Below are 27,927 nucleotides of genomic sequence, written 5' to 3'. Positions count from 1 at the left end.
GGGGCCGGCGCGATTGTTGCTCGCTAGAACCTTCTGTGCAAACTGACGCGATGTTCTGATAGAACAGCGGCACGTCATGTGACCTCCTGCCGCCATCTTGTGCCCCCCTTTGTTTTATATATAGTATATTCTCAAAGGCTTTTGATACGGTACCACACAAACGCTTGCTACACAAGCTGAGGGCTATGGGCATAGATGAGGTGGTGTGTACGTGGATAGAGAACTGGCTACGGGAACGTGTCCAGAGGGTATCTGTAAATGGCACCTTTTCAGACTGGGCTAGTGTAATGAGCGGTGTGCCTCAGGGTTCTGTGCTGGGTCCCATATTGTTCAACTTATTTATTAATGACATCGGGGAGGGTGTTAACAGCGATATTTCCGTGTTTGCGGATGACACCAAAATAGGGAGGGTAATAGACACGGACTTAGACACTATAACATTACAGGAGGACCTGGATAAAATAGGGGAGTGGGCATTAATGTGGCAGATGAGGTTTAATGTCGATAAATGCAAAGTAATGCACTTTGGAATTAAAAATAAACAAATGGGTTATACAATTATGGGTATGCCGCTGGGGAAGTCAGAAATGGAGAAGGATTTGGGGGTCATTGTAGACCACAAACTGAAAGGTAGTTTGCAGTGCCAGGCTGCTGTAAACAAAGCTAGCAGGGTCTTGTCCTGTATTAAAAAGGGGATGTATTGCAGGGACAAGTCTATAATTTTGCCACTTTATAGATCATTGGTTCGACCTCATCTGGAGTACGCGGTCCAGTTCTGGTCACCAGTACTAAGAAAAGATGTCCTTGAGTTGGAAAAAGTCCAGCGAAGGGCAACCAAACTAATTAGGGGTATGGAGGACCAGAGCTACGAGACGAGGCTACTAAATTTAAACATGTTCACATTAGAGGTGAGGAGATTAAGGGGGGATATGATTTCCATGTACAAAATGTTTAATGGTGGTAGCAACATTAGCGATAAACTGTTTAAAATTAACTCCGTTACAAAAACTAGAGGCCATCACCTAAAATTGGTGGAAAAAAAATTCCAGCACAAGGGGCGAAGGGGGTTCTTCACAGTAAGATCAGTTAGGGTCTGGAACTCACTGCCACAGGCGGTGATTTCAGCAAATAATGTGGAATTGTTCAAGAAACTTTTGGACGATTTCTTAAGGGACCGTAATATACAGGGGTACGGGTACTCCTAGAATGAGATCCTAATAGGTTGGACTTGATGGACTAATGTCTTTATTCAACCTCAAATACTATGTATGTAACTATGTATGTAACTATATATATACACACACACTATTGTCAAAAGTATTGGGACGCCGGCCTTTACACGTGCACGAACTTTAATGGCATCCGAGTCTTAGTCCGTAAGGTTCAATATTGAGTTGGCCCACCCTTTACACCTATAACAGCTTCAACTCTTCTAGGAAGGCGTCCACAAGGTTTAGGAGTGTGTCTATGGGAATGTTTGACCATTTGTGAGGTCAGGTACTGATTTTGGGTGAGAAGGCCGGGCTCGCAGTCTCCGCATTAATTAATCCCAAAGATGTTCTATCGGGTTGAGGTCAGTACTCTGTGCAGGCCAGGGGCGTCTTTAACACAGGGCAAAAGGGGAAGCTGCCCGGGGCCCAGTCATTGTTGTGGGGCCCAAAGCAGCTGCCCCTTGAGCAGGTCCTGTGGTGCAAAACTCCTACCACTGGCCCTGCATCTCAGCCTGCTGACAGCAGAGCGTCACGAACCCGCCGACAATCGTACGATTCTCGGCGGGTTTTCGAACATGCTTGTAAGACAAAAGTCGTGCGACCTTACAGTAGCAGAGGTTATCGTACGATCGTGGGATTTCCCGCCATTATCGTACAATATTCGCAAGGTGTATGGGCACCTTTACAGATGGCCATATTGTGGTACACACAAGGGGTGACTGTCCTTCTTGCAGCCATCCATATCCTGGTACACACAAGGGGTGACTATCCTTCTTCCAGCCATCCATAGCCTGGTACACACAAGGTGTGACTATCCTTCTTCCAGCCATCCATATCCTGGTACACACAAGTGGTGACTATTCTTCTTCCAGCCATCCATATCCTGGTACACACAAGGTGTCAAGGTGTGACTATCCTTCTTCCAGCTATCCATATCCTGGTACACAGAAGGGGTGACTATTCTTCTTCCAGCCATCCATATCCTGGTACAATAATCGCAAGGTGTATGGGCACCTTTACAGATGGCCATATTGTGGTACACACAAGGGGTGACTGTCCTTCTTCCAGCCATCCATATCCTGGTACACAAGGGGTGACTATCCTTCGATCAGCTGTCACCTGCTCTCAGTATACGTACTGTACGGCAGAAGTATTCAGACTGCTGGGATTCAGATATTCCACCTCAGATGGTGAGGAAGGTGCTGTACTACTGCTATGTTAGACTCACTACTATATACAGGAAGTTGGTGTCCTTCCTGCCACACACATCTATTTAACTCACTTCTTCATATGATTTCCACTAGCTGGGACATGCTGCTCCGCTAAGTACACATGGATTCCCCATTCCCACACTCAGGATGCAGCAACCACCAAGGTCGCCAATTACACCGACGTGATCACACTCGTCAAAGTCTCCCACAAGCAGCAGGTTTGGGGGGGGCGAGTGCTTCTCCCCACCAGACGCACACACTTTGGCACATGTGTATTTTTTATATCATGTTACGCATTGAAGGCCCAATTAAATAAACTTAAGGTTGGCATGTCAAACTTCGATGGAACCTGAATGGAAAGGACTACACCTCCAAGAGGATGCCACCCATAAAACAGCAGTTTGAAATTCCTGCTTTGTCCACATAGGGTAAGACAACAGGTTTGCTTTAATCCGGCCTTCCGGGCAGCCCATAGGCACCCTTGCCTTCACTACCCCATTGCTCGGTTCAGCTAAACTGTTGTCCATCTGTAAGAAAAATTCCCTCCCTATATACAATGGGCCAGAGAGCTCAGGACCATCAATGCCATACCAAGTCCCAGAATGTTGGAAACTCCTTCGATTGCCAGGAAACTCCATCTGCCCTGGATCAGAAGAACCAAGCAATGGCTTCCCCAGCTTTGGCAGTTTGCGTTGGAATTAATTATAGTCCACGACATGGAACCCAGAGGATGGGAAGTTCTCTTCTTCAACCTCAGCCCCCAGCTGTTGTGAAACTACAAGACCCATAAGGCATTGCAAGACTCTGACATCCAAAGAGTCGCAAAGGCATAAAGGGGTATGTAGTTTCTCTACTGCTGGAGTGCCAACGCTTCCTCCCCCTGCTATAGGCATAAAAGGGTTTGTAGTTTCACTACTGCTGGGGTGCCAAGGCTGCCTCCCCCTGCCACAGGCTATTGCACATAGTCAAAGACAATTCTGATGGGCTGACTGAGAGAAAGCTTATTCCATTGGGAAAGAGAACTCTGCTGAAGGGACATCAAGGGCCATTGGAGTAGAGGCCGAGAAGGTAGGTTGGTCCTGTACTCCGTCTTTGTGTGGGACCTTTACTTCAGAGACCAAACTTTGGCCATGTTGAACGATGGTCACAAATATATTAAAGTGGACCTGAACTCAAGAAGATTTACTATCTTACAGGCAACATCTAGAAATGTTAAGCCTAAGCAATACGGTAAACAAATCTACCTTTTGTCTCCTGATAAATAGCAGTGGGCTTCCTGTGCCGTGGCACTCCGGTTCTATATCCTCATAGCTGTATATCTGCACTACGAGATCATCTAAGGCACTGCTGCTCTCACCAAGCTTTATGTCAGTGCTATGCTGCTCACTGTTCTCCTTGCTGGAGAGCAAGCTGTACTATAGGACCTCCACTGCAAGGATCTCCCTGCTTCATCCATTCGGTAGGCTTGTACTTCCTCCAGCTGCTCATTACCCCACCATTTATCACAGGGGTGGGGAACCTCTGGAGGTTCCCACCCCTGATTTATCAGCTCACCAGTCATCAGGGGGGCGGCTCTATCATGAGAAAGCAATCAGTGGGTACAGGTTACCTACCTTTCCTGGAACAAATGCTGCTCCCAGCACCCTTGGGTATTGGACACGTGTCAACCCCCTGGCACCAGGTCATGTCATCTCTGCCCGAAGGACGGAATAAAATTCAGAATGGCTCGTTCCCCATTCAGCAGAGGATCGGAGTTCACATTGGCAGCAAAAGGTCATGTGACCAAGTGCCTATGCATCAGGTTACTACTGGTCAGAACCTGGAGCAGCAGTCTTTCAGCAATTCCAGTACAGTAATACCTTGGTTTACGAGCATAATTCGTTCCGGCAGCATGCTTGTAATCCAAAGCGCTTGTATATCAAAGCGAATTTCACCATAGGAAATAATGGAAATTCAGATGATTCGTTCCAAAACCCAAAAATATTCATATAAAAATGATTACAATACTGTACTGTAATATAATACTGTACAAAATATAAAGAAAAATAAACCAATTACCAGTACCTTTGCAGCTGGTGTGAGGGGGACAAGAGAGAGGAGGATTACTTTCACCATCACTAACGGAATCACTATTATCTCTTGACTCAATGGAATCTTTTTAATTTCATGAAACCTTAACAGGAATCTATCCAATGTGACATTGCATTGTCGTTAAACAGACTCATCGCTCACACTGCTACAGCCTTATTCGATGGTGCTTTTCTACAAAATTTAGCTCTTATTGCAAGACATTGCTTGTATATCAAGGCAACATTTTTCAGAAATGTTTGCTTGTCTTGCAAAACGCTCTCAAACCAAGTTACTTGTAAACCAAGGTATTACTGTACTTGTCATCCACACCAGCAAAGTTCATCTGTTCCCCAAAAAATTCTACATACGTAGAGATAACGAGCAACATTTCCTTTATCAATCATCATACAATAAATACATTGATTCTGAATCCTTCACATGCTAATTCATCATTTCCTGGAGGCCGGACACCCATATATCTGGCTCTGCCGCCATCTCCCAGGGTGTGAGCTGTATCAGTTCATCAGGCAAGAGATGTTCTCCATGTCAGATAGATCATTCTGAGGGTTCACTGGTCACCGGGTGCTGGGATCGGTGTCGGGCCAAGGCCTCAATCTTGGCCATCCAAGTGCACTGCCATGGTGAAAACACAAAGGGTAAAGCTGCAGAAAAGGTTCCTGATAACTACCACCGGTACCCAACCCTGAGCCATGTCCCCAGTCTTACCAGCACTTTGGTGACCTGAAATATGGATGTCTGGTATTGGGTGACACCCTGGATATTGTGACTCAACCGTTCCAGCTCACCGTTCAGCTCCGACACCGCCTCTTGAAACTCTGCACGAAGAGAATGAAAGTCAATCCACAACATGCCAGTCACATGATCTGTGTACCCATCACCACCTTATCATATGACCTGTCTACTCATCACCACCATATCACCCTGATCATATGACCTGCCTACCCATCACCACCATAACACCTTGATCATATGACCTGCCTACCCATCACCACCAATTATATGACCTGCCTAATCATAACCACCATATCACCCTAATCATATGACCTGCCAAATCATCACCAGTCTACCCATCAACACCATATCACCCTGATCATATGACCTGTCTAACAATTACCACCATATCACCCAGCCCCAATCTCACTCCTGGTCACATGACCAGTATGCCTGTCACTGCAACTCTATCTCACTCCTGGTCACAACTATGCCACCCAACCCCCATTTTACACCTTGTGAAAACTGTCACAGGAACAGATTGTTATTGTACCCCAAACAGACTCATCCCTCGCACCCACTATGCACCCGTGTCCCGCCCCTAACCTGACCCTGTATTGCTGTGCCCGTGTCCATCTTTCTCTGTTCTAGTTTCCCGCCTGAAACTGACCAATGACACCGCACCTCCTGAGCCCACCCCTAACGGCTTCTCCGCCAGTCAGCAGAGGAGGTGGGTGTGGCTAGCTGTTCTCTGGCGGCCATCTCTACTCAGGGCATCGGAGATACGCAGAATCCGGTTAGAGCGGCGCCGCTTGAGGCTAAGGTCACGGGATACTCCGATAGTACCTCACTAATGTCACCCTGACGCACACATTGTATCTCGGTATTACATCACTGGAGTCACTCAGACATACCTCTATCCTCATATTACGTCACCATTGTAACCTTGACACCCCTGAACCCCAAGGTTATCTCAATATTTTAACCCTGACACACCTGTACCCCGATATTACGTCACTAAAGTCACCCTAACTCATGTACCCTAATATTGCCCTGCTGGGGTCACCCTGACACCTCTGTACCCCAGAATTACCCCACCATTATCACCCTTTACCCCTGCATTACAGAAGTGTCACCCTGACACCACTGTTACTCCACTATTGTAACCCTGACACCCCTGCACCCCTACATTACCTCAGCTTTCTACCCCTGACACCCTTGTACAGCCCGTATTATTACATATTACCTCACTGACGTCCCCCGACACCCCTTTACCCTTATATTACAGCTATGGTAACCCTGACATTCCTGTTCTCCTTCATTACCCATCCATTGTAGTTCTCACACCTCTGTACCCCGATATAACTTCACCATTGTAGCCCTGACACTCCTGCATCCCCACATTACCTCACCATTGTAGGCCTGACACCCCTGTACCCCAACATAACTTCACCATTGCAGCCCTGACATCCCTGTACCTCACCATTGTAGTCCTGACACCCCTGTACCCTGACATGAACTCACCATTGTAGTCCTGGCACCCCTGTACCCTGACATGACCTCACCATTGTAGCCCTGACACCCCTGTACCCTGACATGACCTCACCATTGTAGTCCTGACACCACTGTACCCTGACATGACCTCACCATTGTAGCCCTGACACCCCTGTACCCTGACATCTCACCCCCTCTACCCCAACATAACCTCACCATTGCAGCCCTGACACCCCTGTACCTTACCATTGTAGTCCTGACACCCCTGTACCCTGACATGACCTCACCATTGTAGTCCTGACACCCCTGTACCCTGACATCTCACCCCTGTACCCCTACATAACCTCACTATTGCAGGTGAGGTCCTGCCACTCCTGCACCCCAACATTAACTCACCATTGTAGGACTGACACCCCTCTACCCCTACATAACCTCACCATTGCAGCCATGACACTCCTGCACCCCAATATTACCTCACCATTGTAGCCCTGACACCCCTGTATCCTGATATTACCTCACCATTGTAGTCCTGACACCCCTGTGCCCTGACATTACCTCACCATTGTAGCCCTGACACTCCTGTACCCCCACATTACCTCATCATTGTAGCCCTGACTCCCCTGTACCCCAATATTACCTCACCATTGTAGTCCTGACACCCCTTTACCTCACCATTACCTCACCATTGTAGCCCTGACAACCCTGTACCCTGACATTACCTCACCATTGTAGTCCTGACACCCCCTGTACCCCTATATTACCTCACCATTGTAGTCCTGGCACCCCTGTACCTCACCATTGTAGTCCTGACACCCCTGTACCCCCATATTACCTCACCATTGTAGTCCTGGCACCCCTGTACCTCACCATTGTAGCCCTGACACCCCTGTACCCTGACATTTCCTCACCATTGTAGTCCAGACACCCCTGTAAACCACCATTGTAGTCCTGTACCCCCATATTACCTCACCATTGTAGCCCAGCAAAGTGACTGTCACAGGAAGCCCCGGTCTCAGCTGCTAAGTGGTCAGAGCAGCTGTCAATCAACCAGCAAGGGGAATTGGCTGCAACCGATTGGATGAAAGCACAGCTGACCGTAGGATGGTGACCACCATTCTGCAGCATTGGGAGTTGGTGGTCACCATATTATGATGCATGTAAACTATTTGCCTACTTTTGGCCTGTTAAAGCTGAGCTTAGGGCAAATATAAAGGACCGCACCTGGCAGGGGAAATATGTCGGAATTTACACTGTACGATAGGCTTTTTAGAGAATAGCCCGAATTGAAACCTACAAATGTAGACCCCTTTGGCTCACATCACAGAGCTAATACACCGGGACAAGGATCAGTATGTTCTAATATAATGGTCACATGACTGAAAACAAAGATTCTTATCCTGCCCAGCAGTGTTTAGCCTCTTCCAGGAAATCCAAACTGTCCTTTGCTGCTCACTTTGACCTCTGTTCTTTACAAGGGAGAAGGAGGCTTACTGTGCCTCATACCTTTCCTGGGGGGATTATAACTGCACCGTAGGGCAGCCAGGAGGAGGATAACTGTGCCTAAAACCTAATTCAAGGAATTATCGCTGTACCTCGTACCTCAGCTGGGGGTGTTATTACACTAACGTACAGCAGTTAGGAGGAGAGGGTAACCGTGCTTCATGCCACACTTAGGGGGATTTTAACTGTATTATAGGGCAGCCAGAAGGAGGAGGAGGGGTGCAACTGTGCCTCATACCTCACCTTGAGGGGATGAGAACTGTACTATGGTACCACCAGGTCATACCCCTGTATGTAATAATATAGCATTATGTCATCATTATTCCTTTGTAACTTCAACACCCCTGTTCTCTGATATAACCTCACTGGGGTCCCCTGACACCCCTGTACTTCTAGATTGTCTCACAAACCTCAACTGACTCCTCTGTACCCCAATATTACCTCACTGGGGTCACCTGTCATCCGTGTACTTCTAGATTGCCTCACTAAGCTCACCTCACCTGACTCCTCTGTACCTTAATATTACCTCACTTGGGTCACCTGACACCCCTGTACTTCTAGATTGCTTCACAAAGCTCACCTGACTCCTCTGTACCTTATTGGGGTTACCTGATATCTCTGTATCCTAATATTACCTCACTGGGGTCACCTGACTCCTCCGTACACCTATATAAATTCACTGGGGTCACCTGACTCCTCTGTATTTTAATACTACCCTAACCAGGGTCGCCTGCATCATATGTACCCCAATATTACCTCTTTGGGGTCACCTGACTCTTCTGAATCCTGATATTACCTCACTAGTGTCACCTGACTCTCCTGTACTCCTTTATTACCTCACTGGGGTCACCTGACTTCTCTGTATCCCGATATTGTATCGCTGGGGTCACCTGACCCTTCTGTACCCTGATATTACCTCCCTTGGTTCACCTGACTCCCTTGTACCCTGCTATTTCCTCACTGGACTTACCTGACTTCTCTGTACCCCAATTTTATCTCTTTGGAGTCACCTTACGCTTCTGTACCTGATATTACCTCCCTAGGTTCACTGACTCCCACTGTACCCCGATATAACCTCTCTGGGGTCACCTGAGTCCTTTGTACCCCAATATTACCTCACTGGGGACACCTGACTCCCCTGTACCTCGATATAACCTCTCTGGTTGACCTAATTACTCTGTACCTCAATATTGCCTAACTGAGATTACACAAACACCCTCGTATACTGATATGTGCTCCACGTGTCTTTCTCTCAATGTTGGGGGTATCAGGGGGTACCCCAAATTCTGCTAACAGCATGTTCTGTCTCCTTATGACTGAAGGTTGTTGTGTCTTTCAGACCTCCCTCCCAGATGTGCAGTCATGTGACCACTTGATGGCACTCCAGCGTAAGATGCTGCCGGTCCAGCTCAGGGATGTACCTCAGCACACTTGCCAGCACAGAGCCAGCGGGGTCCATCTGCTTGGACTGGGTGCTGTCAGTAACATTTTGTCTCCATGTTGTCCCTCTTGTCTTGTTTTAAGAGCGTGTCCTGTCATAAGGCACATGTTTAATCTTGTGTTCTCCTGTTCTACCCTTTACATGTCACTCTGACCCTGCTCCTTCAACCATCCCTGCCGTCAATTATCTTGCTCTCCTTCCCCCCCACCCGTCTCCCCCCGCCGTCTTTCCTATCCATTATCCTGCTCTTCCCTTGTCCTTAGGCTTTGTCATTGCCCCATCCTCCCAGCTGCAGCATCCTCCTGTGAGTGTGTGTGTCTCGTAGCATCTCTACCTCCGTTATCCTTTTCTCCTTCCTCTCTCCTCCCTCCCTGTCATAATTCGCCTCTCTGCACCCTCCCTCCTTCCTTCCACGAGACCTCTCTCTGTTGCTTACCTAGCATCAGTCTCCGACTCTCCTCCCTCCAGTCACCTCACCTGGGTGTGTGCTCAGGCTCACTCAGCTCTCCCGGTACAGGATGTCATGGAAATAATGAGCTTATTTGGTGCTCTTCAGAATGGAGGGCAGAGCCAGGCTGTGCAGGGAGGCAGGCCGGAGCCCTCGCACTGATCGGAATATGGGGACCCCAAGGAGGACTTCCGACTGAACATCATGGAACCTAGGAATGGGCAGCACTCCCAGGCCAGCCATATGATGGTGGATGGAGAGGCTAGCATGGCCAGAGAAGAGGTGACAGCAGTGTCCAGCATCCAGAGCCCAGGACCAGGTCAGCATCCTCCTTCCTCTGGACTTGTACAGAAAATCCCCACTCCGGGAGTCAGTCAGTACACTCCGACTTTCAGTCAGGGTCCTTTCGCCGCCGGACTTATCCATAAAACACCTGTCACAGGATCTCCACTCGCAGAACCTAATGCCCCCTCTCCTACAGGGCAACAGCACTTTCCAGTTTCAGGACAGGCTACGACTGCTCCCGCACTTGGTGTAAAGCCCTCAGATGGCTATGCATCTCCCAGAACAAACCAAACTTCTGCCCCAGGAACAAGCCAGACTCCTTTTCCTGAAACGAATCAGCAGGCTGGTGCCCTGTTTTATAGTAAGACTTCATCTGTTGCACCTAATGTGTCTCCTATCTCTACAGCCACCCCGCTTACTCCCACTGGACCTGTGCAGCCTCGTCCCCCAGCGACAATTCAATCATCCGTCAGACCGCTTTTACAGCCTTCTGTCCAGGGATGTGTCCATGCACCTAATTCAAGACCCACCCAGCCTCCAACCTTGGAACCAGTGCCATCCTTTAGCCCAGGACCCTTACAGCCAAATTCCCCAAGACCCATACAGCCTTTGGTCACTGGACCTGTGCAACCGGCGGGGTCTACGCAGAATGCTTCTCTGGGACACACACCTTCGCTAGCTTCAGGGTCCACTCTTCAGCCTTCAGCCTTTGGACCCACACAGTCTCCTGCACAATGTACCTTTCAGCCTTTGTCCGCTAATCCCGTTCAGCCTCCAAATTGTGCCACTGAGCAGTCACAAATTTCTGCTGGAGCAACGATGCCTATACCTAGACAGACTGCAATTCCCAGACCGAACCATACATCAGCCTTTAACAAGCCTGTTTTAGGACTACAGCAACAGCCTCCATTAAGACCCAGTCAGCCTCTTGTCCCAGAAGCAGTTCAGCTTCCTAGCTTTGGACCTGCTCAGCCTCCTGTACCAACAACAATGGCTCTCACAGCAGGTCCTAATCAGGCTTTAAGTACAGGTCCTTGCCAGTCTCCTACACCAACTCCTGCTTCTAATCAGCCTCCTATACCTGCACAAAGCCAACTTCCTCCTGCAGGCATCAACCAGACTTTTGTTCTGGCATCCAACCAACTACCTTTTACAGGACCCAACCATACTTCTGGCCATTCTCCCATCCCATCTCCTGCTCCAGGAGGTTCTACAGGACCCAACCAAACCTCTGCTTATGGATCCTGCCAAACTTTTGTTAAAGGATCCAGCCAAACTGCTTATTCTTCCCCCAACCAAGCCTCTGCCCCCTCACCAAACCAATCTTCTGCTTCTGGATCCAATCAGTCCGCTTCCCCTTCTCCCAGTCAAACTGCTGCCGTCTCACCCAACCAAGCTCCAGTTACAGGGCCTAACCAAACTCAGACCTCAGGAAATGGTCACCAAACAGGCACCTGTCAGCCCAATGTTCCTGGGTCCAGCCAAATTCCAGCTTCTGAGCCTAGCCAACCCTCAGTCACAGGCCTCAGTCAGACATCTTCAGGACTCAACCAAACACCAGGCCTTGTGGAAAGCCAGTCTCCGGGTTCAGGCCTAAGCCAGTCATCAGCACTTGGAGTAAGCAACCTACTTCCCAAGTCTGAGGGCCCGGAGCAGATTGAGTCGGAAGAAGCAGGCAACTTCATGCAGCGCCAGTTTGGGGCCCTCCTGCAGCCGGCCGTCAACAAGTTTTCCCTGCGGATGTTTGGGAGTCACAAGGCGGTAGAGATTGAACAGCAAAGGGTTAAATCTGCTGGCTCCTGGATCATCCACCCCTACAGTGACTTCAGGTGAGTGTTCACAGGTTATGGCCCTTCCTGGCTTACATCGTGAGGGTAAAGAAAAGAGTGGGAGCTCTACCTGTCCCATCCAGTCTCAAAATCCTGGGAGTCCGGTGCACAACTTCGGCACATCAGCCTCCCAAAGTACATGTATGGCAAGTAGCCGGCACACGGTAGGTTGCACCTTGAGTGTCCCGAGATTTTGAAGGTCTTCACTGGCAAATGTCACCTTCTCAGCATTGATATTCACCCAGGACCCCAGCTCAGATACTTATATGTCTTCCCTGTACCATGACTCCGGCTCAAATATGTCATCACCATGTGTTATAGGATGCCCCTGGGTCCAGGAATCCATCTCATATATGTCATTGCCGTGTGTTATATGATGCCCTGGTTCCAGGACCCCAGCTCATATATGTCATTGCCCTGTGTTATATGATGCCCCGGTTCCAGGACCCCAGCCCATATATGTTATTGCCGTGTGTTATATGGTGCCCTGGTTCCAGGATCCTAGCTCATATATGTCATTTCCCTGTGTTATATGATTCCCCTTGTTCAGGACCCTAGCTCATATATGTGATTTCCCTGTGTTATATGATACCCTTTGTTTAGGACCCTAGCTCATATATGTAATTGCCCTGTGTTATATGATGCCCTGGTTCCAGGACCCTAGCTCATATATGTAATTTCCCTGTGTTATATGATGCCCTGGTTCCAGGTACCCCAGCTCATATATGTAATTGCCGTGTGTTATATGATGCCCTGGTTCAAGGACCCCAGCTCATATGTCATTGCCGTGTCTTATATGACGCCACAGGTTCCAGGACCCCAACTCAAATATATGATTGCTGTGTGTTATATGACGCCACAGGTTCCACGACCCCAACTCATATATGTAATCACTGTATGTTATATGACGCCACAGGTTCCAGGACCTCAACTCATATGTGATTGCTCCATATTATATGACTCCCCTGGTTCCAAGACCCCAACTCATATGTCATTGCCGTGTCTTATATGATGCCACAGGTTTTCGGGACCCCAACCCATATATGTGATTTCCATGTATTATATGAGACTCCTCTTCTAGGACCCCGGCTCAAGCCTATGTGTCATTACGATGCGGAGCTTTAATGACCAGATGGAATCAACCTACACCATTGTGCAATCCTGAAATGTCATTGATGGAAACTATACATACATATAACACCCTACACATGTATGTAGAGACTACATGTGATATACATGCTTATTGCCCGCATTGTGCCCATGCCGACCATGTGACAGTCTCTTCTTCACAGGCTGTGGGTGCAGATGGCACTCACATGTTTCACACACAGTGTAGGCAGTGATTATGATCTGATTGCGTTTTATATGATATATATTGATAGACACATGTGTGCTAAATACAAAAATTACTCATATAAAAGCACTTATTACACGTGACATAGGTACATACATGAAGTGTATATAAAAAAAAACCACAGGCATGATATATATTATACAGATAGGTGTAGGTGATGTATACACATGACACATCTCATACAGCTGGCATAACATACAGCGGGTCCTTGTGTGATATAGACAAATATACATTGATGTCACGTGTTACACATACTTCATACAAGGCATGTCAAATCCTGTGCTACCCTCATGTACAGCTATAGGAGGAGCCATTATAATGGGAATATTATATGGGGAAGCTGGTAGAATGGTTACAGGAATCATTGTCAGGTGATGTCCTTCTACGCCGATAGACAACGTCATTGTCCCTACACACCGTCCAATCTACGTCACAGGGGGGGTCCGCCATCTGCTCTGTGCTCACCGGTGTGCACACCACATCCTCAGGCTTGTCAATGTCATTGATTGCAATATGGACTCCTGAGCGGTGATGTCACTTCTATAAGATATAGCTTATATCCAGAGAGCGGTGATGTCACTACTTTATAATATATCTTATATCGGCAGAGCGGTGATGTCACTGGCGTCACAAGGGGGGTGCGGCCCGCACCCGGGTGACACCATTGGAGGGGTGACACTAAAAAGGACTGACAGTCATTTTGGTGTCACCCCCTCTGAAATGTCGGGCACTCGGTCATTCACTGAGAGCCCAACAGTTTCAGGAGAGAGGAGGAGACCCGGTGGCATACCTTATCCCACCGGGTGAACGTCCCCTCCTCTCTCTGCCAGCGTTCATCACCAAGATGGCCGCCAGCAGGTATCAATAAGATGGCTGCGCATGCACGACGTCATCACGCCCGCACGTGGTGACGTCATGGTGGGGTGTCACCCGGTATCCGTTCCGGGTGACACCCGACCTCGGGACACGCCTGGGTGATGTCACTCCTGTATAATATAACTCAGGGGTAGGCAACCTCGGCACTCCCAGCTGGGGTGAAACTACATAAACCCATCATGCCTCTGCCTCTGGGAGTCATTCGTGTGGCTGTCGGAGCATTGCCTCACGGGACTTGTAGTTCCACAACACTTGGAGTGCCGGAGTTGCCCACCCGTGATGATATAACTTATATCTGGAGCGTGGTGATGTTCACAAAGATATGTCTCATATTTGGACACTAGTGACATGATGTCACAGCTTGCGGAAAGGAAGTGTGTTGTCATAGAAACCAATGTAATCTGAGATTTCATTTTTACCTGCTGTGAGATAGGACGGGATTGGCGGTGCCGGCAGAGAACGTAGTGTAGGGGCGTCATATATATTTTATACTTGGCGTATCCAACGTCTACGTACATCATATTACTATTTCAGTCATCAGATCCCCTCTCCTCCTCCCGTAGGGCAAAATGATTTCCTTTTAGTACCTTGTAGTTATGGCCTATCTGTGGAAATGTGCATTAAATCTATATGTCATCAAGTCCAGGATGTGCGTGTGTGTGATAGGGGGTAGCGGGGGTCACAAATAGGGGGAATGCAGCTTTGTGGTCTTCAATGGTCTATCTAGGTGGTAAGTGCTGGACACCCAGCAGTGTCCAGCATTGATCTCTCCTTTGGCATGAGCTCCGAGAGTCTCATCATTACCACCTACGGTATCACCACCAGGGGCAGCACAGAACCTGTACCCAACGCTCTACCTATACTGGAGGGAAAGTATGCCAGATGTCACCACCGCTGGGCCCATTAACAGAATGTTACTTACCTGGCTAATCTACTGGATTCAATACGTTTTGTGTCACTGGCCCAGAACAAGAATGCAGCCCCTGATTTCCCCCTGGGGTGGAGGGAAGTTGGGAACTTCTCATAATGGGCACAACAGGTGTACAGACCCAGAAATTAAGCAGAGGAATGGTGGGAACTCCTCATAATGGACAAAGGACATGTGGAGAACTGGGAATTCAGCCCAGAAATGGTTGAAGGCCCTCAAAATGTGCACAATGGGTGTGCAGACCCAGGAACTCAGTACAGAAATGGTGGGAACTCCTTATAATGGGCATAGCAGGTGTACAGACCCAGAAACTCAGTGCAGGATTGGTGGGAACCCCTCAAAATGGCCACAGCAGGTATACAGACCCAGGAACTCACTGCAGGGTTGGAGGGAACCCCTGAAAATGGTCACAGCAGGTGTACACACCCAGGAACTAAGCACAGGAATGGTGGGAACTCCTCATAATGGACAAAGGACGTGTGGAGACCTGAGAACTCAGCCCAGGAATGGTTGAAGCCCCTCATAATGTGCACAATGGTGACCTTGGAACTCAGTGCAGAGATGGCGGGAACCCTCATAATGGGCACAGCAGGTGTATAGACCCAGGAAATTCGTGCAGGGTTGGTGGGAGCTCCTCATAATGGGCACAGCAGGTGTACAGACCCAGGAATTCACAGGGATGGTGGGAACTCCTCATAATGGACACAGCAGGTCTACAGACCCAGGAACTTAGCACAGGGATGGATGAAGCCCCTCATAATGTGCACAATAGCTGTGCAGACCCGGGAACTCAGTCCAGAGATGGTGGGAACTCCCTATAATGGGCACAGCAGATGTACAGACCCGGGACCTTAGCACAGGGATGGTGGGAGCCCCACATAATGGGCAAAGAAGCTGTTCAGAAACTTAGCACAGAGATATTACCAATACATTTCTTCCAACTTTTTGAGATGGAAAATAGGGATGTCCTTTAACACAAAGTGTGTAGGCAAGGGGCACACTTCCTGCCACTCCCCATTTACTTGGACCATAAAGAATTGATAAGTTAAAATGGATTGGCTAAACCCACAACTGTTCATCTCTGCCTTTCCTTTATACCGGCATTTTATAATAATAATAATGTGATAATAGAAAGGTTTGGTGTAGGGTAACACTTTTGGTAGTAAGGTACTGCATATATAATGGAGGTCTACTCATCTATCAAAAAAGAGCGTCAACTGAGGAGTAAAGAGCACCAGAGGGATTTGTTTGGAGGTATGCCAACAGGGAGATAGAAGAGATCGGTGGTTTAACTCTCCACCATTCACAGCACTGAAATATATGTTCTGGGGAAGTGGGGGGTGAACCTTTAAAGAGGTTAGTCAGACAAGCCTATCTCTTATAAAAGGTTTAGGAAACATTTGGCCCCAGCAGACCTAGCTGTGGGAATTGAAGCACAAGATGGGGTTTGGATTCTGACTGATGAGACACGATCTGTTGCTTTGTTTTCTGCTGACTAATAAGTACCGTCTGTTTCCTGCTCCTCTCTGGGTGTCTCACTGATTCTGCTGCAGTCTCCCCACTCTTCCTTCTGTCCCTCTCTTCGCTAGTCTGGCCTTTTCTCCTGCCGTCCATGGCTGCCTTCATACCGACCCGTAGGTTATCACATGAGGCCATCAGTATGAATGGCAACATCTCGTGATTTCCATCCACTGGGCCTAGCGGGAGTTGGGAGGCAAGTTGGCCTGGTGGAGCAGACTAGGTTTACCTTTCCCGGGCCACACACTTGCTCTTTTCCTCAGAGGTCAAGAGGTGTTCCCAGGCCATCTGGGAGATCGATTCCCTCCACTATGATCTAGACCTGCCCTGGATGTGGTTGGAGAAGCAACAGCCACATTTGCAGAGGAGATTTCCATATTAGATGCATGAACATCAGTTGCCTTCATCACACTTTCCTAATGTAGTAGGCAGAGACAGGTAAAACGTGGCCAGATAGGGCAGATCTAAGTAGCTCAGAGTCACATCAAAGGTGGCTTAGGAAGCTGCTGCAGGTATGACTCTTACTAGTCAAAGTGTTGTTAGACACATGGCTGAGCCCTTCTTGTTTTATGGGAAACCACCAGGAACACATCAGAAAATTATATCCAAACATTACATTATACAAGTATTAAACTGAACACTAGGGATGCACCGAATATCGATACCGGTTTCTCGGTATCGACATTATTTTTTCAGTACTTTCCGATAACAAATACCGATACCAGAAGTCCCATTAGGGAAGCCGGGCAGTGTGTAATGACTCGCCATCCGGCTTCCCGATTAACAGGAAAGCCGCCTCCATGCCCCGACGTCACCAAGTGACAAGGAAGCATGAAGCCGGCTTTTTGGCTAATCAGGAAGCCGGGGCACTGTGTAATGACTCGGGTTCCTGATTGGTCGAGAAGCTGGACAATTAAGTAGCCGGGCAACAAGTCATTACACATCGCCCGGATTCCTGATTGGCCTGGGAAGGTGGCTTGATGCTCCCTCGTCATCAGGTGATAAGGGAGCACGAAGCTGGCTTTCTGATCAATCAGAAAGCCAGGGGGCGGGTAATGACTCGCAGTCCGGCTTCCTGATTGGCCAGGTTCCCTACCAATCAGGAAGCTAGGCGGCCTAGGCACCCTCTAATCAGCTCCATCATTGAGCGGTTATAATCTGTGTGTGTGGAGATTAAAATTAATTTTGTCACTGCAAGAGGCTGTCAGCTAATCTTCCAACCACTTCTTCATTAAGACTGGAGGGTTTAACTAAAGCCAGAATTTGCTACCATTCATCCCAGCTGACCTAAAGATACCCAAGGGCAAGGGTGGGAGCTGATATAAGATAAGGGTGACATTTGCAGTCATGCATCTGTTATACAAGACTTCACGGCATACAGGCCTGATCCCGGCGACTGATTGTTAAGTCCTTACAAACGTGTAGCATGCGCTGGAAAATTTGTTAATTTACAAAAGTAATTAATGGGGTTTATTGTTCAGATTTTAAGTGTGAGATTATTATCTTAACCTCCAGGATAGTCATATATAGTCGTAAATACATATAATACTAAAGCTGAGGCTCCTAGAACCGAATGGCATTAGTGATACGAATTTCTGAATTGCATTGGGGAGCTCTGGAATGCCATTCTGGTCTGGGAGCCCCAGCTTTAGTAATATATGTATATGGCTCCCAGACCTGAATGGCATTCGGGATCCAAATTTCCAATTTGCATTGGGGAGCTCCCAGACCCAAATGGCATTCAGATCTGAATTCCTGAATTCCATTGGAGAGCTCCTGAATGCCAATCGGGTCTGGGAGCCTCAGCTTTAGTAATATATGTATATGGCTCCCAGACCAGAATGGCATTCAGAATCCGTATTCCCGAATTGCATTGGGGAGCTCCTGAATGCCATTCGGTTCTGGGAGCCTCAGCTTTAGTTATATATGTATATGGCTGGCTCCCAGACCCGAATAGCATTCTGGAGCTCCCCAATGCAATTCGGAAATTCGGATCCCAAATGCCATTCGGGTCTGGGAGATTCAGCTTTAGTATTAATATCTATATATGGTTTTCTGAGGTATTCGCAACGAATATTCGTAAACTCATCTGAAACTAACGAAAATTCGGATTTCGTCTGAATCCAAAACCCAAACCAAATTTAATTTTGGATCTGAATCCCGAAATAACATAATATCCGAATTGAAACAAATTTTTACGCAGCTTACATCTCTAATACGCACACTCTGAATTAAGTATAATTTTGTAGAGCTAGATGTGCACCTTTCACATTGTGAATGATACATTTCAAATACCAAAATACATTATATGGCCCAAAGATAGTGTACACCTGACCATCACACCTATATAACCTTTGTTGGATCTTCCATTTCATAACCACGGCCATTAATATGGACTTGGCCCCCTTTGTGGCTACAACAGCTTCCACCCTTCTTAGAAAGCTTTCCACAAGATTCTGGAGTATATCTGAGAGAATTTGTGCCCATTTGTGATGTCAGGTATGTATATGATAAAGACCTGGCTCACAATCGATATTCCATCCCAAAATTGTCAGTAGGGTTGAGGTCAGGGCTTTGTACAGGCTTACCAAGTTCTTCCTAACCAAACTGGTCAAACCATGTCTTTATGGCGCTGGCTTTATGCACAGAGGTACAGTCATGCTGGATGTAAAAAGGGCTTTCCCCAAACTGTTACTACAAGGTTGGGGGCGCACAATTGTCTAAAATGTCTTTGTATGCTGTAGTATTAACAGTACCCTTCATTGAAAATACCTGAACTCAATCATTTGGGTGGGGGTTCCAAATAATTTGGGCTTTATGGTGTATATTGGTAGGAAAGATGTCGGCCTTTAGCTACTTTAACCATGTTGAATTGAATAGATTTATATGTCATCTTTATATAATTAAGGTGTCTTTTGTTTTTTTCTTCTTACTGTCCCTCATGTCCTCCACATTGCCTTCCTTTGTCTGTGCTGTCTGTGACCCCTGTGTATATATTGTTTCTGGTCTAATCTGTGCATCTCTACAATGGTTGATCTCCCAATCCCCTGTGTTCCTCTTGGTTCTGTCCATATCTTCTCATCTTCACTAAATATCCTTTTTATTTTTTGTCCATATCACTCCCCCATCAACCACCCTGCGATTGTCGATGTTTGTTCCGTTTCGCCTTTTCTTTGTCATCTCTGTCCAGGTTTTACTGGGATCTCATCATGCTCCTTCTTATGGTTGGAAATCTGATAGTTCTACCGGTGGGAATCACATTCTTCAAGGATGAGAACACTCCACCTTGGATTGTGTTCAATGTCCTCTCTGACACTTTTTTCTTGGTGGACCTGGTTCTAAATTTCCGGACAGGGATTGTGGTGGAGGACAACACAGAGATTATTCTTGATCCACATACCATCAAGATGAAGTATCTGAAGAGCTGGTTTCTGGTGGACTTTGTCTCTTCCATCCCTGTGGACTACATTTTCCTCATCGTGGACTTGGAGACGCAAGTAGACTCTGAAGTGTACAAGACGGCCAGGGCCTTACGAATCGTCAGGTTTACAAAAATTCTTAGTCTCCTCCGACTACTTCGTCTGTCCCGGCTCATCCGATATATCCACCAGTGGGAAGAGGTGAGATTGCAGGAGATATATGCAGCATGAAATACGTCAACTTTGTGAAAATATGAATAACTTGTCTGTTCTTGGAGGTTTATTCATGTAGGTATAGTAGGGATACACCGAAACCCGTTTTTTTCGGTATTGAGTACGAGAACCAATTTTTTTTCCCGGTACTCGCCGATACCGAATACCAATACCGGATACCAATACCGGAAGTCCAATGACGGAAGCCAGGCGGCGTTCAAAGACTCGCTACCCAGCTTCCCGATTAGCAGAGAAGCCGTCTCCATGCTTCCTCGTCACCAGGTGATAAGGAAGCATGGAGCCGGCTTTCTGGCCGATCAGAAAGCTGGGCAACGAGTCATTACACGGTACCCAGCTTCCTGATTGGCCGGGAAGCCACAAGTGACGAGGGAGCATGGAGCCGGCTTCCCGGCCAATCAGGAAGCCGGGCAGCGTGTAATGACTTGCGTGCCCAGCTTCCTGATACTGGAAGCTCAGGTATCGGGCTAGGCATTGGAGCATTAGGGCAAGTACGAGTACTCACCCAAATACTCAGCACCAATACTGATACTAGTATCTAGTATGCTCAGCTGCAAAATGTTGCCGTTGGTTGTCCTGGGGGAACTGAAGACAAACAGAACATCCTTTCTGTATAAATATTCTGCACAGTGTTTACTCCCCTGTATATGGCCATGCATACAGGCCTCTTTTAAAGATGACCTGTACTGTGAAAGCTGTGCCCGAAAAGGCAGGCAATGAATAAAGCACTAGTATTGCCTTTGATCTCCCCGCAGCTTATCTTTTCCCCATTACTGAGTGACTATGCCTTGTTCTGTACTGTGTCTCTGTATGGAGGCGGCCATCTTTGTAGAGGCACAAGGCTTTGCTTCCTCATGTCAGAGCTGCCGCTCTGATTAATGTTGATCTGATGACTGGTGGCGTAATGATAGAGGAAGAGAACGCACAGATCCACAGAAGGTATGAAGCAGAAGCAGGGAGATCCTTTCACTGCAGATCCCCAAGTACAGATTCCTCTCCAGTGAGGATAACGGTAAGCAGCACAGCAGTAACATAATCAGGTCTCTTTCCAAATCCATAAATGATCTCACGCTGCAAAGGGTCTATTTTCAGGGTACTGCTTAGACAAAATTAACATTTTCAGATGTTCTCCGCCTTTATATACTTCATAGATTTTTACTTATGATAGATGGATCATAGATTATGAGCCTCATTTCTAAAATTACCTGCAGAGGTGTGCTGTATCCCAGAATTGGCACTTCTTCCAGGAATTGAGCAGTAGAAGCCTCTAGCACTGGATGGGGTTGGTGAATGTCTTATGGCATGAGGAAGGGGATTCTGTGGAAGGGGACAATACAGGCAGCAGTGTGAAAAGTTTGGACTAGGGAGAAGTGATTATTTGAACAAATAGAAGGTCCCGGGTGGGGGAATGTCACAATGCCTATCGAAGATGAAGACGCTTTGATAAATACACCCCAATGGTGTACATTGTGTAAAGTAGGTCTATATAGTATTAATATTGGGCAGCATGAGAGTTTCATCTCTGGATAGTCTACTGATCTGTGTTTCTTGTTGGTCAGATCTTCCACATGACCTACGACCTGGCCAGCGCCGTGGTTCGAATCTTTAACCTGATTGGAATGATGTTATTGTTGTGCCACTGGGACGGCTGCCTTCAGTTTTTGGTTCCAATGCTCCAGGACTTTCCAGAGGATTGCTGGGTCTACATTAACAAGATGGTGGTGAGTTATCCATCCTTACCTTCTTTATCTTATGTTGTACGTGCTGCTGTTTCGCACAATTAAGAGTTAATCTCCCCGCGTCCAAAAGAACGAACCATGAAAAACAATGATTTGGCGCACTCCCCGGCTCATAGCTGAGCTCCAACACACTTGTCGATGATTAGATTTGGCCAGATGTCTCCCTCTTGATGTTCCTGGCTCAGCATTCGCACGAGCTGTTTCGACACACAGTGTTCCTGTTGCTCTCTGTCTCTGCCTGGTGACTGTCACCGGAGGACCCCCCAAATACAAACATGAGGGGGACCCTGGATATCAGCCATCTGCAGCTCTTGTGTTTCAGGTTTACAGGTGCTTGGAGTGTCTAAACAACATCATCTTCCTTGGAGAGCTATTCTAACCAGCCAGGTGCCCTCCAGCTACCAGGGAGCTATGGTACCAGATTATATAACCATGCCTTGGTCTACCTTTACTGCTGAGGGTGTAGATCAGCTATTGGGTTCCTTATTGTGCTGCTGGTAACAGGTGTACACAATGTACAAGGAGGCAGCAGCTGTCAGTGCAGGATCATCCCATAACCATCATCTCCAGAGAGGGAACTTGATGTCACCTCGTTATTACATGACAGCTGAGGCTCATTAGTGAATGTCAGTCAGGTAACCAGTCAGTAAGGCCTTTATATATAGAACATGGAAGCTTTCCAGTGATGTGTACACTTCTGTGCCTGAATCTACTTCCTCTTACTGCTAATACAGAACTGTATGATACTTCTTCCATCATCCCCTGTGCAGATACACCTACAATCCCCAACACTGCTCCATCACTCTGTATTAAATGCTGCTTTCACCAGATCACACTAGCAGTGCCTCGGTCACTTGTCCACATCAATGGTGCTGCAGTCACATGACTGCACTGATAGTACTAATGTCATATGACTGCACTGATTGTACTAATGTCACATGCACTAAGTATATTACTGATGTCACATAACCGCACTGATGATACTGATGTCAGCTGACCACACAGACACTGTTGCAGTCCCCTGCTCACACTAATGTCACCAGTGTCACACTGACAGTACTACAATCACGTTTTTATGCCTTACAGTCCTGCTGGTGGAATTCTGTTTCACTTTAAGTCACCTAACGCACTCACACACTCTGTAGAACACACCTTAAACACATGATAAGTGCTTGCACACGTAATGTACATGTACAGACAATTAACGGATGCATTTTACAGCTGTCCAGATGTTTTTCCCATTTCATGTCACTGTAGGTATGGTTGTCTCCTCCCTTTCTGCAACTGTCCCGTGTGCTAGAGCACGCCAGCTGCATGTAGTGTATGCAGGTTTGCGCCTGCAGCATGCAGGGCGATAGCGCCTGCTGCTTGACTGCAACCACTGCATGTAATCTGTTGGGGATGAAAGTGAAAGATGAGGGCTAGCATGTCAAATGAATGTAGCGTGTAACTATGCATGCCAACTGCATGGAATTAGTGCACGCTTACTGCATAATAAGGACTGGTGTAAGTACATCCGGAGGAAGGCTGATAAGTTTATATTACGTTAATGTGAACCTGTCTGAGTAGATATCCATCAGCTGCGACTGCTAGACGGTAGTTCAGGCTTTATGGACTTCACTGGCTGCAAGCTTGCTTCAGGTCAGAAGCAAGTGATGACAACGCCAGTGCCTACAATCATCAATGGCAGTTTCCCTATATCTACCTGGACAGGTGCCCTTTATGCAGGTTGCTGGAGGCCTGGTCTTCCTGGAGTGAGGTCATGCTTAGATGACACCTGTAAGTAGCATGCTTTCTGTGCTACTACACATGTATGTATAGGCACGGACATTCTCAGGCAATTCATGAACAACTTTATTAAAATGCCTGTGATAGTGCAGAGCTGACACTGTGCACCCAGAAAACAATACTAATACTCCGATTCAGCATAGCTGTTCTGTGACTGATGCCATATCTCTCCTTCACCAGAACGAGTCCTGGGGCAAGCAGTACTCTCACGCCATCTTTAAGGCAATGAGCCACATGCTGTGCATAGGCTATGGCCAGCAGGCTCCGGAGGGAATGACGGATGTCTGGCTTACCATGCTTAGTATGATAGTGGGGGCTACCTGTTATGCTATGTTTATTGGCCATGCTACAGCCCTCATCCAGTCCTTGGACTCATCTCGTCGTCAATACCAAGAGAAGGTAGGTAGAAATTCAGGGAAATGGTGAAAGAAGCACAAAGAAAGAAAGAAGCTGCATCCAAGTAACTATCCTCATGTCTATTTTGTGTCCCTTACAGTATAAACAGGTGGAGCAGTACATGTCCTTCCACAAACTGCCCCCGGACACACGGCAGAAAATTCATGAGTATTATGAGCACCGTTACCAGGGCAAGATGTTCGATGAGGAGAACATCCTCGGGGAACTTAGCGAACCTCTTAAAGAGGTAAGATTGTATTTGAAGCGCACATTCCATACTTCACACATCTTCAGGGCATTCTACTTACAAATCTTCATCTTTCTTTGTCATATAGGAGATTGTTAACTTCAACTGCCGCAATCTTGTTGCCAATATGCCTCTTTTCGCCAATGCCGACCCCAACTTTGTAACCGCCATGTTAACCAAGCTCCGCTTTGAAGTGTTCCAGCCAACAGATTATATCATTCGGGAGGGCACAGTAGGAAAGAAGATGTATTTTATCCAGCATGGGGTGGTGAGCATCCTAACCCGGGGGAGCAAGGAGACCAAACTTTCTGATGGTTCATACTTTGGAGGTAAGTCAGTAAGAAGATAGAATGTCTGTTTTGACTGTGCTTGTTCACCTCTTAGGAGGTGTGAGAAAAGGATTATCCAGGGGTCAACATGTTTGAAGACCATAGGAACATAAAACTCTTCATGATGCCCACAGCAACCAATCAGTATTGTGCGCTCATGCTTCCAATGCCAAATAGGTGAATTGATTGGTTGTTGTGACAACAAGAAGAGTTAACGCTCAGTCACAAGACCCATGAGAGACTGAATGGATCTAAACCATAGACACATTGGATTGTTGGTTCAGCCAATCAAAACACTCTGGTTGAAATTGCATTTCTTCTTGTAGAGATCTGCCTGCTGACTCGTGGACGCAGAACGGCGAGTGTGCGCGCTGATACCTACTGCCGCCTCTACTCCCTCTCGGTGGACAACTTTAACGAAGTCCTGGAAGAATACCCAATGATGAGAAGGGCATTTGAGACAGTTGCCATGGACCGACTGGATAGAATTGGTGGGTGCAGGAGTTGGAGAAATGCACTGCATACTGATTGTATAGCCAACGATACATCATAATTAACATGTCACATATAAAGTACAGAGAGACAGTGCAGTTCTCGGATTGTGTCTTCAGGCATACCATCAGCATTTATCCATAGTCCTTCACACTTTTTCTGCAGAATGGGGCCTTTATGAAGGCCTTGAATTGTATCTGGACCTTCAATACATACTCACCTGGGGCTTTCCCAGGTCACTTTAGTGCCCCATTCTGCAGCATTTTACAGCTTCTTCAATTGCCCCTTTATACATCCCATCCAGCTTGCCAACACCTCTTATTATAAATAACTTGCCCCTTTCTGACCCCCGATGCTGTTGTCACCATCTACACGTTTATATGTTTTTCCCACTGTGTACTTTGTATTATTCCCTTCTGTGTCTTCCATCTTATATCTTTGTCTTTCCTATATCAATCTCATCTCTCAAATTATATTATGTTGCTACCTCTGCCATTCTGATACATCCTTCTCAAGCCTGTGTTTGTTTTATTAATCTAGTCTTGTATACACCCCTGTTAGCTCTGTTTTGTTTATCTCCATTTGTCCACTGTCTACATTTTTTCTACTCTTTATTTTACATTTCCTCCTCATTTTATAATTAGTTTCCCCCATGTTTTTCTGCTCCTTCCTGTGCTTTGCTTCTCTTTTTTCATCCTACTCAATCTGCCTTTAGGCCTTTTTAGTATACCTTGCTGTATCTTCTGTTAGATGTCTTGTCTATTGCCCTTAGCCTCCCCTTGGACATCACATTCCTTTCCTTGTGTCCATCTCCTCCCCAGGTAAGAAGAACTCCATCCTGCTCCGTAAACGTGCAGAGAACAGCACAGGCTCGGTGAATAATGAGATCATTCAGCAGATTGTGAAACATGATCGAGACATGGCCCATAATATCCAGGATTTCCAGTCATTGGGGACAATGCGGGATGCTGGACACAAGACTCTCATCTGGGAGCCCCTGGTTCATGCCCCTCTGCAGACTGCCGCAGCCACCACAAATGTTGCCATCGCTCTCACTCATCAGCAGAACCTTCAGACTCATGTCTTCCTACCCCCATCATCTCTACCCGAGACTGCATATGCCAGCCGACAGGCCAGAAGGTCTCAGCCCAATATTGGGTCCAGGCCTTCTATAAGTTCTCCATCTGGTGCCCAGTCCCATTTGCATACTCCAGTTGGCATCTCCCAGTCTTCTCCGAGTGGCCTCCAGAAACAGGGTGTTGGTGTTCCTCCCTCCCGTTTTTACCAGATACAGAGAGTGGAGCCTCCTCCCCTTGCGAAACCACTAATGAATTCACAAGTGCAACTATCCCGCTCCCGTGGGACTTCTGCATCCACCTCTGTTTTGCAGCAATCGGCTGGGCCTGCGAGCTCTCAGATGGTGGCTGGGCCTCTTTCTGGCAGGACACTGCACTACAGTCTGTCTAGAGCAAGTGGTTCTCACATTTCTCTGCTTATGCAGCAAGTGGCCAGTTCCCCTCAACAGCTTGTCAAACACAGGAGCATACAAGGACTGCCCGTTGGGAGACTGTCACAGGATGACCGTCTCTTATCTGCCTCTCAGCCTTCATTGCCCAACAGAGTAGCCCAGCAGCAGGACAGTGCAGCCTATCCACAAGCTGCTGACTCTCCAGGATCTTTTAGTAATAAATCCTCTCCGTCTGTGTCTGTAACATTTGTTAAACCGCCATCTCACACGACGCAGGTGCCTACAGGGCCCGCCACATTGTCCGGATCTTCAGTCAGTGGTTCAGTCACTCCACAGTCTCCTGTGTCTTCAGCTCGACCACCAGGGCCATCACGAAAGGGATCAGTAGTTTTCAGCCCTGATGTGGACATTGCTAAACCGAAGTTTCCCTCTAACATGTAACAAATGACATGGGAAATGGACAACTATTTCCAGGGTCGTCATAAAATCCAAAAGCCTTCTGATCCACGCAGACCATTTGCAAGAGTAATCCAAGAACCAGTTGTAGTCTAATGTGGTTGTTTCTACCAACACTGCCTTTCTTCAGTTCCATCACATCTCCTAGGCATGACCTATCGCAAGCAGAAGCTCAACAACTGGCCCATTTACTATGGGCACTCAGAATATCATCTTTCTTAAATATAGATATGAGTTCATCACTGTGGATTGAGGGTAACCAAGCCTTACTCATCGCATATAGCTTTATACTTAAGAAAAACAAAGCAAGAAAGAAACTTTGCTGAGGAGTATTTTGGAAGGTCATTGTACAGATGAGCAAGACGTTACAAATCCTCTTGCTTTGACCACATACTTGTGGCTTGTTCCAGATAAGCAGATATTAAGCCATTAGACTGGACAACGTTCAAGAAGGATCTTTCGGTG

General features: G+C 47.2%; 1 protein-coding gene across 1 annotated transcript; it reads left to right on the top strand.

Annotated features, from left to right (window-relative positions):
* Positions 1–11,596: 11,596 nt before the first annotated feature.
* HCN3 (hyperpolarization activated cyclic nucleotide gated potassium channel 3) lies at positions 11,597–27,637 on the top strand. Its single transcript, XM_018565258.1, has 8 exons — positions 11,597–12,221; positions 20,088–20,517; positions 22,107–22,268; positions 24,255–24,473; positions 24,571–24,717; positions 24,806–25,046; positions 25,373–25,537; positions 26,360–27,637. Exons 1-8 carry the CDS (start codon positions 12,076–12,078, stop codon positions 27,445–27,447), a joined length of 2,598 nt encoding a protein of 865 aa, XP_018420760.1. The 5' UTR covers positions 11,597–12,075; the 3' UTR covers positions 27,448–27,637.
* The last annotated feature ends 290 nt before the right edge of the window (positions 27,638–27,927 follow it).

Source organism: Nanorana parkeri, unplaced genomic scaffold (assembly GCF_000935625.1).
Source record: "Nanorana parkeri isolate BGI_ZX_2015 unplaced genomic scaffold, ASM93562v1 scaffold823, whole genome shotgun sequence".
NCBI lineage: Eukaryota > Metazoa > Chordata > Amphibia > Anura > Dicroglossidae > Nanorana > Nanorana parkeri.
This window is presented reverse-complemented; position numbering and strand designations above follow the sequence as displayed.

Bases quoted from the DNA above. Each gene is read 5' to 3' on its own strand.
- HCN3 (XM_018565258.1), top strand. From the start codon at position 12,076: ATGCAGCGCCAGTTTGGGGCCCTCCTGCAGCCGGCCGTCAACAAGTTT. The intron at 24,474-24,570 runs GTAGGTAGAAAT...TGTCCCTTACAG, and splicing joins GTCGTCAATACCAAGAGAAG to TATAAACAGGTGGAGCAGTA. The intron at 24,718-24,805 runs GTAAGATTGTAT...TTTGTCATATAG, and splicing joins TTAGCGAACCTCTTAAAGAG to GAGATTGTTAACTTCAACTG.